This window comes from Hypomesus transpacificus, chromosome 9 (assembly GCF_021917145.1).
Source record: "Hypomesus transpacificus isolate Combined female chromosome 9, fHypTra1, whole genome shotgun sequence".
Lineage (NCBI taxonomy): Eukaryota > Metazoa > Chordata > Actinopteri > Osmeriformes > Osmeridae > Hypomesus > Hypomesus transpacificus.
In genome coordinates, this window is record NC_061068.1 from 22,508,551 (window position 1) to 22,521,427 (window position 12,877).

General features: G+C 50.4%; 2 protein-coding genes across 2 annotated transcripts in view; both read right to left on the minus strand.

The window, feature by feature from the left end:
• Positions 1–5: 5 nt before the first annotated feature.
• Positions 6–7,082, minus strand: gnat1 (guanine nucleotide binding protein (G protein), alpha transducing activity polypeptide 1). Its single transcript, XM_047025320.1, has 9 exons — positions 4,692–7,082; positions 3,032–3,074; positions 2,778–2,919; positions 2,380–2,537; positions 2,134–2,262; positions 1,883–2,012; positions 1,406–1,559; positions 1,041–1,260; positions 6–923 (listed from the first exon to the last, which is right to left on the minus strand). The coding sequence occupies exons 1-8, from the start codon at positions 4,795–4,797 to the stop codon at positions 1,070–1,072; spliced, it is 1,053 nt and encodes a 350-aa protein (XP_046881276.1). The 5' UTR covers positions 4,798–7,082; the 3' UTR covers positions 6–923; positions 1,041–1,069.
• Positions 7,083–7,121: 39 nt separating this feature from the next.
• sema3fa (sema domain, immunoglobulin domain (Ig), short basic domain, secreted, (semaphorin) 3Fa) overlaps positions 7,122–12,877 on the minus strand; it is a 47,699-nt gene continuing 41,943 nt past the window's right edge. The window contains 8 exon segments of the mRNA XM_047025314.1: positions 7,122–8,542; positions 8,670–8,803; positions 8,882–8,949; positions 9,323–9,480; positions 9,633–9,674; positions 9,771–9,859; positions 10,322–10,544; positions 10,817–10,961. Coding sequence (XP_046881270.1) covers positions 8,099–8,542; positions 8,670–8,803; positions 8,882–8,949; positions 9,323–9,480; positions 9,633–9,674; positions 9,771–9,859; positions 10,322–10,544; positions 10,817–10,961 — 1,303 coding nt within the window. The 3' untranslated portion in view covers positions 7,122–8,098.

Genomic DNA, 12,877 nt, shown 5'->3' on the forward strand with positions numbered 1-12,877 from the left:
CACAATTTATTTTCTACGGAAGCTTTAATAAGATCATTTCAGACTTCTTTCATAATTTTCATTTATGTACAGACTCCAGGGCTCAAAGGCCTACATGTTTGTAATTCCTTGCAACACATATTTCAAAATGTTGCTTTAGCACAGTCACTGAACAATGGAGCAGAACAACACTGGAGGGTTCCTCACTGTGATATTTCACTAACTACCGTGTAAGTAGAACTGGCCCAACGAGACATGATAAAGGTCTTCTCCTGCTTGTAGCTTATTCCTCGTTCGAATTCCTAGTTGAACAAATAATTGTTTTGTCTAAGATGTGTGCGACATCTACGTATCCAACGCCGTTTAGCTGACGAACGACTCTTTGCGTCGTAACAGAAGTTGAAGTGCATATGCAGGTGGGGAGAGGCCATCTTTTTTTGTTCGCAGTTTGGCTTTGTGGGCCTTTACTAGAGCTGAGATATGTTTGCCTTACAACGCACTTCCACTTACTGATGGGCCTGAGAAGACAAGTCGCTGTTTGCCATCAGAAGTGTCTACGGCTCCACTACAGTTTGCTTAGCACTGCGGCGAAAATGAATTCCTATACCAGAAGATTGTGATGTAACAGCTTTACTAAGATCAACTTGTAATGGACGTCAGTACAGGGCGTATCCGTTAACTCTCAGGTCACACCTAGGTTAGGTTTGTTACTTCAACTGGTCTTAAACTACTGTGGGAGTCTTTGGACAAAAACTGATGTGTATTTTTGAACTATCAAATTCATAGATGTATGCGTGCGTACATTTGGGTGTGTGTGTCTGAGTGTTTGCAGAGACCATTTCTTGTCCTGGCTCTCATTGGATGTCCTGTTGGGTTGAGGAGCGAGTGTCCACACTTTGAATATAGGAAGCTTAGGAGTGATGGGTCAAGATTAGACCAACAGCCTGAAAGAAAGACAGACATTATCACTAGCTAGCGAGACCTTATTTCCCAGATGGCATTGTGCATGGTGAAGGGAACAACAAGGTGTGCTTCCCGGATCAGAGACTAAAACCCCTTACCTGCCCCAGGGCCATGCTCAGCGTGGCTCTTAGAAGAGACCACAGTCCTTGAGATTTTCTTTAATGATGATGTCAGTTACGGCATCAAACACAAACTTGACGTTCTCTGTGTCTGTGGCACAAGTCATGTGCGAGTAGACCTCCTTGACGTCGCGTGCCAAGTTGAGGTCCAGGAACTGGAGTTTGATGTAGTTACCGGCATCCTCGTAGGTGTTGGGCCCTGTCATGAAGGTTTAGAACGTTTTGTCACACCTGAGGATCGGACTATCATCTAGTCTCTGCAGTTTCAGAAGGCCTACAAGGAGTACATTTGATCAAGAAAATGAGAGTCAGAGTCAGAGTCAGGGCTGCAATTGAGGTCTCACCATCATAGTCTGGGAAGCACATGCTGAGGTGAGCCTTCTTGATCTTCTCAGTGAAGACATCTTTCTTGTTGAGGAAGAGTACAATAGAGGTGGTGCGAAAGTAGCGGTGGTTGCAGATACTGTTGAACAAGTGGAGACTCTCGTGCATTCGATTCTAAACCGGGAGGAAATCATGTCAAAGAGAGATACATCTGATTATAATTCTATGAAACGTAATCAAAATCTCACATCTCAATCATATGATGAGAAAAAAAGACCAGTGACTAACACCACTGTGAAGTGCAGTGACCATGTTTCTGCAGCAATACCTACATGCTGGGGGCTGGCTACCACGACAGCTAGCACAATAACACATCAACTTGACTCCATAAGGCCATCACAATCGATACCATTCGTTTATATCTCATCCTATGATACTGCTTATTCGATCTGTCTTGTCTAAATCAAGCTCCTTCTCGTCAGGTCATCGTATCTCACCACTTCATCGTCCTCCACCAGCACCATGTCGTAGGCGCTCAGAGCAGCGATGAAGATGATGCAGGTCACCCCCTCGAAGCAGTGGATCCATTTCTTCCTCTCAGACCTCTGGCCTCCGACGTCAAACATCCTGCGAGAGAGACGGGGAGAGACGTCAGCTTTCGTTCTACCTTCACGTCTCTGGATGCCGGGTGGCGTTTCAGCGGGTTTCCTTGTCTGGCGTCGTTTCGTATCCTGAGAGGAAGACTCACCTGAAGTTCAGATCTTTCAATCCAAACTGAGTCTCGATGATACCGGTGGTCTTCACTCTTGATCGCAGCATGTCCTGCTCGGTGGGGATGTACCCTGGCTGGATTAGCCTCTCCAGGTCCTTCAGGTAGCTACGAGGGAGACACAAGTCACGTTTGGACATTCCAACGCAAAACGACAGTTGGGGAGACTTTAAAAGAAGAGAGAATGTTTGTTCGGAGAGAGAGCCGTAGATGGAGATGACCCACTATCCAGCGGAGTCGTTGAGCTGGTACTCGGAAGCTCTGTCGTAGCACGCTTGGATCCCAGAATCCTTCCAGAGACGGATGATGATATCTGCCAGCTCCTTGGGCATGGAACCCTCCTCTATGGTGTCGGCCAAGTGCATGAGCTTCCGGGCGTCGTCCTAACAACACACTGTCTGTTACAAACCGATACACACTGGTAGAGAGCAGGCGGACACACTTCTGAAGAAAGCGTTTGCCAAACAAAAGTGAGTCAGCGGAATGATCGCCGTCGGAAGGTTCGGAAAGAAAGAAAGCGTCTGGATTTTGGTGTGGTAATGGAAGGACGCCTGCATAGAGCAGGTGTGGAAATACACAGATAGCGATGACCTCGTTGACCTGTGAGGCACGGGGACACCTACCTGCTGAGCGGGATCGCCATAGCCAATGTTGAGGGTCGTCATGGCCTTGACAATAGCCATGGCGGACTGCAAGGTGTTGCTGTAGATGATGGTGACGAACTCCATACTCTCTTCAAGTGAGTAACCATCTTGATGGATAATTCTGTGGAGTGCAGAAAATAGGCCATGGAGGAAGAAATACGTGCGCATAAACGTCTACAGCCGTGGATTCACAGGTCACAGAAACGCAGAACATTTTGAAGGTCAGCACTCACTTCATCTGTTTGACAATTGTGCTTTTTCCTGATTCTCCAGCACCTGTAGACAGAAAGGGACAACAGTCAGGCAGTGTGGAGAAGTAGCACCAACTGGCAATATATCTGCAAAAAACATTGGTAAACAGTTGTGTACATTGTAGAGTCCTTACAGTACTTGCCAGTACAATTGGCTTATTTGGAGGGGCTTTCAGTGTCAGTTTTTGGAGCAGGTTTAAAAATCCAAATGGATCATGATGTTTACCAGGTGTGACCACAAGGGCTCAGTGTTTAGTCAAACTCAATCCGTTTCTTCATTATTACATCTAAAAGGACGGTTCTGCCAATGTGCATTTCACCAGTATAAACAAAACGGAGGAATGATCGCAATCTCTATAGACAATTTCCAAATTCTGCTTCCTGTTTTCTCTCAACTTTGCAACTCTGCTGGATAATCCTTGGTGATTTGAACGCACACTTTGTATTTCCCAGTGGTGACCACTGGGGTGTGGTGGCCTGCTGTTAAAACATCTCAAACCTGGCTGATCCTCAGTGCTGGCCACCAGCACCCTGACCTAATGAGAATCCACCTGTGGGTGGGAATCTCATTACTAAGCCCCCCAGAGCTGGTGTCAGGGGGAATATTTTCTGTCCCTGACCTACATGATCATAAAGATGTAAGGCCCCTGACTGCGCTGAAGGGGAGTGACTTCACCTGATTATGATTACCCCAATCAGCTTGAGTCCGATTCAGTCCCTACAATCCACAACTGGGATATTTCTAAGTGCTACACAGCTGATGGGGAATTTGGTGGTTGGAAAAAGAGCGTCTTGGATCGACAAATCCTTTTCTTTTCACCTAAGTACATCAATGTTTGTTAGGTGCTGAGGGAGGTGAAGGATCTCCTGGTCACAGTGGGGCTTTGAGGAGTTTGTCTTTGGGTTAGGCTGATGGCTTACTGAGTAGCACAGAGAACCCTGTGGACTGGAACAGTTGTTGTTTTAGGATTAGAAAAGATTGAGGTGAGCAATTCCCAAAGTGTTTCAATCAACACAGTGACAGGGGTGGATAAGCTGTTTTCAGCTCCAGCAGAGTTTGCAAGGAAGATAATCCACAGGAGATAGTAGCTTGCACCCTGTTGGCAGGTAAATCAATGTTCCTAATGTACATTTAGAAACTTCTTAAACGACGACCAAACTTCTATCAGACACATTTGTTTAACACTTTATATGTAGAATGACTATTCCGAGACTGAGATTCAGGGCTCTATAGCAGTATCTATGAAATTACAGAGAAATGGTCAAAAGCAAAGATGATCTGAAGTATGAACATTTTTCCAACATCTTAAGTACTTTCATAAAGTCTTTGAAGTATTAAAATAAATGACCTGAGATTCCTAATGACCCCTGTCAAGTAATATAAACAGTGGAACAAAACTTTCCCAGAGCACAAAACATTTTTTAACAGTCTCCTCACGCCAAAAGTAGATGATCATGCCCTAGGGTCCTGTTAGGGGGTCTGAAGATGGACTTTGTTTGCGGATGACTCAGATGGGATTTCCACAGGGATACCTGACTTCCATTCTTTATACCACCTTTCCTGTACCTCAGGCCCCATAGACCACCAGTCTCCCAGTTCCCCAGTTCCCCAGGCCTTCCCCCAGAGACAGGCAGACATTACCCAGCAGCAGCAGCTTGACTGTCCTGGCGTCCTTGTCGGCATCCTCCTTTAACTTCTTCTCCAGCTCCCTGGAGTGCTTCTCCTCACTACTCGCTCCTGCCCCCATTCTCACTCACCGGCTTCGGCCCTGATACTCACAACCAAATGGCGGGAAAAAAAAATGGAAGGTCCCAGCAGATTGCCTTGAGGCCGCCTGGTGCCGTCAACTACGCCGCTGGCCAAGTCAACTGCTCCTAACCAACACTGGCAAATTGCTGAGTGTTTTCCTGTCTTAGGGAGGATTTGGGGCATCCTCTGTCCACCTGATCAGGTTCGGCCAATGAGCCACAAGGACAGGAGGGTTCTGGTGCTCAAGGAGGAGGGAGTGCGAGGCAGGGGTACGCTGGTGTGCGAGCATACGACCTCACCTTCGGTTTTAGGGGACTTTGCTGTGCTCAGCTGAAGATGCACATCGGCTCAAGTGCTTATCTGACCTCACTGTTCTCAGCTGTCTTTAAAAGAGGAGTGGAAAGAAGAACACTGAGCTGTGTTTGTCTCTGATGGTAAGAGGGATGTAAAGGGTCCTACACTAATATACTGTACGGACACATAAGTGCTCGAATGACCATGAGGCCTGAATAATGAGCACAATGTTTTTGCTTGTTTCTTTTCGATGATGGAGGACGCTTGGAAGGCATTTGCCTTTGTCCGTCTCATGTATGAAACCTAGATTAAAACACAGCCGGACAGTGTCCACCACAGCCCTTCGTGTAGTAACAAAACTGGACGCACTGATATCCTATACACGACTGCAAACTGAGGGGTGAGATATAAAGTACTTAAAGAGCTTTGCATGCTCACCTGACAGATCTCATTGACCTCAATCTGAAGATGGCAAGATATCCTAATCTACTCTTGTGTGTCCTTTTAGAGAGAAAGAGAGAGAGAGATAGACAGACAGACACAGACAGAGAAAGAGATACAGAGTGACACCATTCCCATGCTCTCCTCTTGTACATGAACACAGATGCCAATCACTGGTCCACAAAAGAAACTGCCTGTATTTATAAAATATAGAGCTTTAATTTATTAGTCAGCAACATCGATGAGAAAGGAGAGGTACTGTACTCATTTATAGAAGTCATTACAATAACATCAAATGTGCATTATACCCTATGCAACCTTTCCTCTTAAACCCCACAGGCTAAGATTACAGAAGAAGAAACTATGCAAATGTTGGAAATCAACCAATAGATTTTACAGAGGGAGAGGGAAAGGGAGAAATAGAGAGAGAGAGAGAGAGAGAGAGAGGAAGATAGGTCGATCTAAAACCAATTTCTTTGTTATGTATTCCACCATAAGGGTGAACCTCTGTCTTTCCTGCCTTCCACTGACATTACCCCCACGTTCCCACAATGAGAGAGAGACGTCCACTGACATCCACAACAACATAGCATTTTTGGACTAATATCATATACGTTACATATACATTTCATGCACACAATGAAAAGCCACCATCCCAAAAGTCTGGTATGCGTTTTTCTGTGTTTAGATGTGTTTAGACATCCTAGTGGTTTTAATTATATACATAACGTTCAGTTTGGAAGCAGAGTTGTTGGAGGAAAAATCTGTGGCATATTAAACATTTGGATGTGTTTTGGTAAGATGTCATCAGCACCACCTGATCAAGCAGCGCTGGATAAACAGCTCAGAAGAATAGAGGCAGAAACCAAAGAGCCCCATTCTGCCCTAAATGGAGCTGAGCGTGCGTTTGCTCAGGAAGACTGACGACAGCTGCTCAAAATCCACTCGAGTCAGTGAAAACCCACGGCTCCACACTCCAATCTTCCACTCCTCCTCAGTGCGTCTACATGGCAAGCCTGCGTGCTGCTCTCCGCTTCCCCCAGGCTCCATCTGAGCCGTGGGTGACCGGTCACACCAGTGCTGACCCTGGACAGTCTCCCGGGGCCTCGGACCACAAGCATGTCGATCCAACAATTGCGCTCCTTAAGGTGTCTTCAGACACTCGTCAACTTGGACAACTCCCAACAGTATTGATGTTGACTTGTGATATCGTTTCACCATCGTCCTCAGACACTTATGTTGCTGACCTGAAGTTATGGCAATATGGGCATCTAGTGGAATGCAAACTATAACTGTATAGTTCTGTTGGGATCAGTTTGGAAGCAAAAAATACATTTGACAAGTTATTATACTCTTCCATAGACAAAAACACAATACATGCGTTGGATGTGAAGTATATGCCACAAATACCAACAAACGTTACGTATTATTTACCAACGACGATTCAGGTAGTGTGGATGGTGCTCCGTCGGTCTCTTGTGCACAAACAAAAATTGTTTGAAAACGTATATAGCTGCTTGCTGGAGATTCTCAGTTTGAGTGTGGACAACAACACAACTTGTTCCCAAACCTTGGGACACAACCTTTCCCTAAAAACAGCTTTTCTAAGCATCACATTCTCAAGGATACAACATTGAGATGTCATATTTACACATAAACAAAACACCCCACAGCAACTACTTTGGAAGAGACTTGGCAGGTATTGTAGATGTAGCAGGAGAGGGGGGGGGGTGCTCAAGGAGAAAAGGATGGAAGCCTCCTTCAGCAGTCTGTGGAAGAAACGACGCGGTTCTGGGTCTTTTCAAACCCCATTGGTCAGCTAACCCTACGGCACCTCCCATCACACAGGTGTGGCCAATGAATATACTCAAAGCTACAGTCTGTGGGCTTTCCCTTTCTCTGCATTCGTGAAATGCCTTATCTTAAGAGTCCATTGGCTGTGTCCCATAATGGAGTCAGCTGTTCATTCTGAAGGTCCTGGATAGTGTTCCATATCAGAGGCTGGTTACCACCAGCAGTTGAAGTTGATCCAACATGCAGCCAGTGCACTATAACCTTTCTTGAAGAATCTACATCAGTCCTTCAGTCCATGTCCATAAATCCATGTCCATGATATATACACTTTCAGTTCTGCTGTGAAGTGCTGCTGTTTCTCCAAAAAACAAAGCATAAAGATATTTGTAATATAACACAATTTGTAATAAACAATACAACTAACGACAATAATATCATAACAACAATATTTGCACAGATTTACCTATTCACAAAAAAAACGTTCCTAGTTAAGTACAAAGAAATGCACAGAATCCTACTATGTACAACCTACAATAAATACTGTGTAACTTTTCCAACCGTTAAGAAGAACCTGTTTGCTGTTGGCGTTTCTTGGGGGGGGGGGGGGTTGGGGGGGTTCGAGATTTCGGTTTTCGAATCCTGTGCGGAGGTCTTCCCCACGTTGTAAGGGTGTGCAGAGAGGGACACAGATACACGACAAGGGTGGGGGCGAGGAGATGTAGAGGAGGGGTGCGTGAGAGGGGGCCGACTCCGGAGGGGGGGGGGGGCCCTCATGTATCGCCCGGGGTGGTCTGCTCATCGTGATGCCGGCGGTTGCGAGGCTTCTTCTGGTCCTTGAGCTCCTTCAGTCCCTTGGCCTTGCTGAGCCCCGGGGGGGCCTCCGCCAGGCTGCCTTCCCCCAGCTGCCAGTAGTCCTGGCAGTACTGGTTGATGAGGCCCATCTCAGGCTGGCTCAGGATGGTCAGCAGGTCCTTGTACTGGCCGGCGCTGGGCGTCCAGGCGCTGGACTGAAGGGGCGGCAGGGCGGGGCTGCCCGTCTCCACCAGCACGTTGTTGACGGTGCGTCCGGAGAGCACCACCAGCTGCAGCTTGACCAGGGTGTGCTTGAAGTTCTTCTCGGTGGACGTGCACTGGTAGATTCCGCTGTCGGACGACTGCAGGGAGCGCAGGAGGAGGCCCTGCTCGGTCTTCAGGAGGCGGCCCTCGGAGCGGATCTGGACGGGGCAGAGGGGGAGAGGGTAGTTAGCTTTGTCCGCGAGCGCGCACAGGCTCATACTGCACGCCGGGCTGGACGAAGGCCCGGCTCACTCAGACAGGGGCAGGTTGTGACGGTGCTCTCACCTCCTTCCTCCTGTCGCTGTTCTCCCTCTGCAGGTGCCACTTGAGAGACACGTGAGGGGAGCGCGCCTGGCACTCCAGGAAGGTGGTGCTGCCCTCCACCCCGTACTGAACCATCTCCAGGGTGTTCTTATTGGCTGCGGCACAAACGTCACATGGGTTTAGACATCCCGAGGTCAATGGGCAGAGTGTGTGAGGGCACAGCGTGTTCTCACCGTTAGAGTTGTAGCCGCGGCACTGGCGGATTGGGTTGCCGTACTTCACATCCTGCCGGCGGCTGCGCCTGGAGGGGTCAGATCAACATTCCCCAAATAAAGAGGTTAACTACAACATGCTCTATACCACGACACCTCGGTGCGGTCCACCTCTACACGAGGGCAAAAGGGATTTAAGGCCCTCACCCACACACACACATTTTCTTGGTCTCTCTCTCTCTCTCTCTCTCTCTCTCTCTCTCTCTCTCTCTCTCTCTCTCTCTCTCTCTCGGTCTCTCTCTCTCTCTCGGTCTCTCTCTCTCTCTCGGTCTCTCTCTCTCTCTCTCTCGGTCTCTCTCTCTCTCTCGGTCTCTCTCTCGGTCTCTCGGTCTCTCTCTCTCTCTCTCTCTCTCTCTCTCTCTCTCTCTCTCTCTCTCTCTCTCTCTCTCTCTCTCTCCTCACCTCTTCTGGGAGGCAGAGTAGCGGGAGCAGGAGTTGCCGTCCCAGGCGCAGTAGGGGTCTCTGGCCAGGCAGCAGTCGGCGCAGGCCTCGCCGTACACGTCACAGCGGTGGAGGGCCAGGTGGGTGACGCCCAGCACGGAGCCCACGTACAGCTGTTGCTGTAAGGGAGAGAGACGGGGACAAGGGATCGAAAGGCATGAGAGAGGGAGAGGGGGGAGAGAGACGGCCTTCTCAGATAAGAGTGGCTTTGGGGGAGAGGCGTCCCTTTGCAACGTGGGTTTAGAAATGGAGTCCGAAAATGTAAGCCTACCCTCTTGGAGGAAATCTTCATGCTGGTGATCGGGGTCGGAATCTGAAAGGGTAAAGGTTGGCCGGAGGTCAGGGTTGAGGTCGATACTCAGGGCCGAAGGTGAGGACAAAGAAGAAGAGGAGAGAGAGAGAGACTTACCCTGAACACCTCCACCTCCTCCAGGACCAGCTCCTCAGTCTGCAGGTCGTCTCTGGGCAGGACGATCACCTTCTGCACCGTGCCGCGGTCTGTGAACGCGCAAGACAGCCGCGGTCACTCACCCCCTCTGGGTCACCTCCCACCTCTGTCTCTCTACCTCTCTCGCCCCCCCCCCCCTTTCTCCCCCCCTCCTATAACTGTCTGCATCCCCAACCCGACACTGTGAGAACACCAGGATTAACGGTCTCCCGTGTTTTGGAGAGCTCCGCGCCCGGGGCCGTTCATCGTGGAGCTGAACTCCGGCGAACGCGGCAGCTCAGGGGCTCCTGCACTCTGATGCAGCTGTGATTAATCGTCCGAGAGAGAGAGAGCGAGCGAGGCCGTGTGAAGCTATGCCAGATGGAGAAAGAGCGGGCCGGCCTCACAAACCAAAACCCCCCCCTCCCTCGACGATAACCCCAGCGTGCGACCCAGTGGGAAAGCGACTTCCCGAGGGGGTTTTCCAAGACCACCGGACGTGGCCAAAGACGCGAGATCCCCCGTTGACTCACCTGTCCCCAGGAACAGCACCTCGTAGCTCCCGTCGGCGGCCGCCACCTGGTCCACGGTGATGGTGGTGAACTCGTAGTCCACGTTGGTGCGCACCACCAGGGGGCGCTTGTGCACCGGGTACACGGCGTTGTACATGGTGGGGTGGTTCCTCATGAAGTTGATGACCTCGTCGGGGTAGTCCTTCGTCGACTTCATGTTGGGGGTGAACGTGCCCCCGGGACACTGCGTTGGCGAGGAGAGAAGTGTCGTTGAAATAACAAATTGAAAACCCCCTCCGGAGAGTACTTGAATAAAAGGTATCTTAGTCAAGAGGGATGAGGACGATTACGTTGATGATAGTGATTACGGAGACCGCGATGATGATGATGACGATAATGATGATTGAAAAGTGGTAATCGTGATCGTAATCGTAAAAGTGGTTCGTGCCCGGGTTCTGCGTCTGTCTGAGTGGATGTGTCACACATTCAACTGGGTGTGTTTAGCCAGCCACGTACCGTTCCAGGGCGAGGGTAGGGGATCTTCCCAGTGTAGGCCACCCACTGGTAGTTAGGACCTTCCTTGTGGGCGAAGGGTCCGTTGAAGACCTGCCGGATGTCAGCCATGGAGTAGACACACACGGCAGAGCCCTTGAACACCGAGCTAAAGACAAGAGATCAAAACATAACATTTAGCAGACGCTCTTATCCAGAGCGACTTACAGTAAGTACAGGTACATTCCCCCCGAGGCAAGTAGGGTGAAGTGCCTTGCCCAAGGACACAACATCATTTGCCACGGCCGGGACTCGATCCGGCAACCTTCTGTTTACTAGGCCTTTGCCCTAACCGCTCAGACACCTGACTCCCAGAGGCAAGTGAGAAGCTGTGAGCATGACAACCGAGCCCATTCGAACTCACTCACGTCCCCACACTCGAACGCACACGCCGGTCACCCGGACCCTTTCGCGGTCACCCGACGAGCATACTCGCACGCGATGACGCGCGCGCGCGCTCTCGATTCGACCCAAGCGCCCGGCGAGCCCGTTTGACACGATGACGTTCGGCGGCAAACACCCACGCATGCGGGACTGTGATCAGGCCCGGCATCTCCCTGCCGCTGAGCAGGGCGGGCTGTGTTGATGTCTGATGTCACAGACACCTCTCATTACTGCTTCTTTCCGTTCTCATCGACCGTGCCGCCGGCTGGGGGATCCACCGGCCGAAAGACGGGGACGCGATTGGAGCACATGTGACGGGGAGACGGCCAGATCCCGTTGGTGACGCCTCGCCGTGTTTCAGCTCCCTCTGCGAGCGTTTACGTCCGCGCAACGTCTCCCTTTACACTCGTGAGGTTTGAAAACCGCTTCCCTGAATCCTAATGCCGAGTGCTGACTGACAGCTTGTCATCAAAGCTGACCCCATGAGGGGCCGTCCTCTCTCTCCCTCCCCCCCCCCCCTCTCTCTCTTTCTCTCTCTCTCGCCCTCTCTCTCTCTCTCCCCCCACCTCTCCCTCTCCCTCTCCCTCTCCCTCTCTCTCTCTCTCTCTCCCTCTCCCTCTCTCTCTCTCTCTCTCTCTCTCTCTCCCCCCACCTCTCCCTCTCCCTCTCTCTCCCTCTCTCTCTCTCTCCCCCACCTCTCCCTCTCTCTCTCTCTCTCCCTCTCCCTCTCTCTCTCTCTCTCTCTCTCTCTCTCTCTCTCTCTCCCTCTCCCTCTCCCCCTCTCCCTCCCTCTCTCTGGGGACCCTCGGCCTCAGAGCCCTGGGCCCATTTCCTCTCAGGTCTTTGTAGTCGGGCCGGGCAGGCACGGCATGCGAGGAGAGGAGCGCTTCAATAACGGAGAGACTGGCGAGCAGGTGCCTTCAGGCAGAATGAATATGGATGGAGGAGCGGAGAGCACAGAGGGAAGCCCCGGACCATCTGGCTCGCATCAACAGGTCAGGAGACACAGGACACGAGTCGGGAGGAGTTTTCTTTGCTCGGTTTGTCGTGAAAGCGGTCAGTCGGTACTCACCCTGAAACGGAGAACACGCCATAGATGACTGGGTTCTTGGTGTCCTGAGTGGGCTGGATGTACACATCCCCTGTTAGAGAGACAGAGAATCCGTTAGAGGAGCAGTTCAAGTCGTGCTGCACCGTGTATGTTGGCTATACCATAGTAGAGGATCGTTTTTGAAAAGTCGATTTGGGATGGCGTTTGATGTCTGTCCTACAGGCTGTACAGGCCTGGCCGCGTTAGCCAGCGGCTTTATGTCTTTGACCGTGAGCCGTAAGCGTGACATGGAGACAGGTTCTCCTTCCTCCCTTGACACGAGAGGCAGGTTCCAGGAGAGGCCCGTGGGGCCACAGCGAGGTCTTCCATCCACCCAGCCCTTCCTGAGCAAACACCCGATCCTGAGTTAGAGTTCTAGACACAGAGGTCTCGGGAGGAACAGGACTTTAATTGGAGCCATATGGACTCGAAAGGGGTGAGGCTGTTCGTCCAATGGCTTTAATGAGCAAAAAGTGCAAGGAAAAACAAGAACGAGAACATTTAAATCAAGTCAAAATAGACTACCTCAGAAAAACACCATTCCAGACAGT

Coding starts and splice junctions, on each gene's coding strand:
- gnat1 (XM_047025320.1), bottom strand. CDS start 4,797: ATGGGGGCAGGAGCGAGTAGTGAGGAGAAGCACTCCAGGGAGCTGGAG. Junction 2,920..3,031: donor ACAATTGTCAAACAGATGAA/GTGAGTGCTGAC, acceptor TGCACTCCACAG/AATTATCCATCAAGATGGTT. Junction 2,263..2,379: donor CTCAACGACTCCGCTGGATA/GTGGGTCATCTC, acceptor TCTCCCTCGTAG/CTACCTGAAGGACCTGGAGA.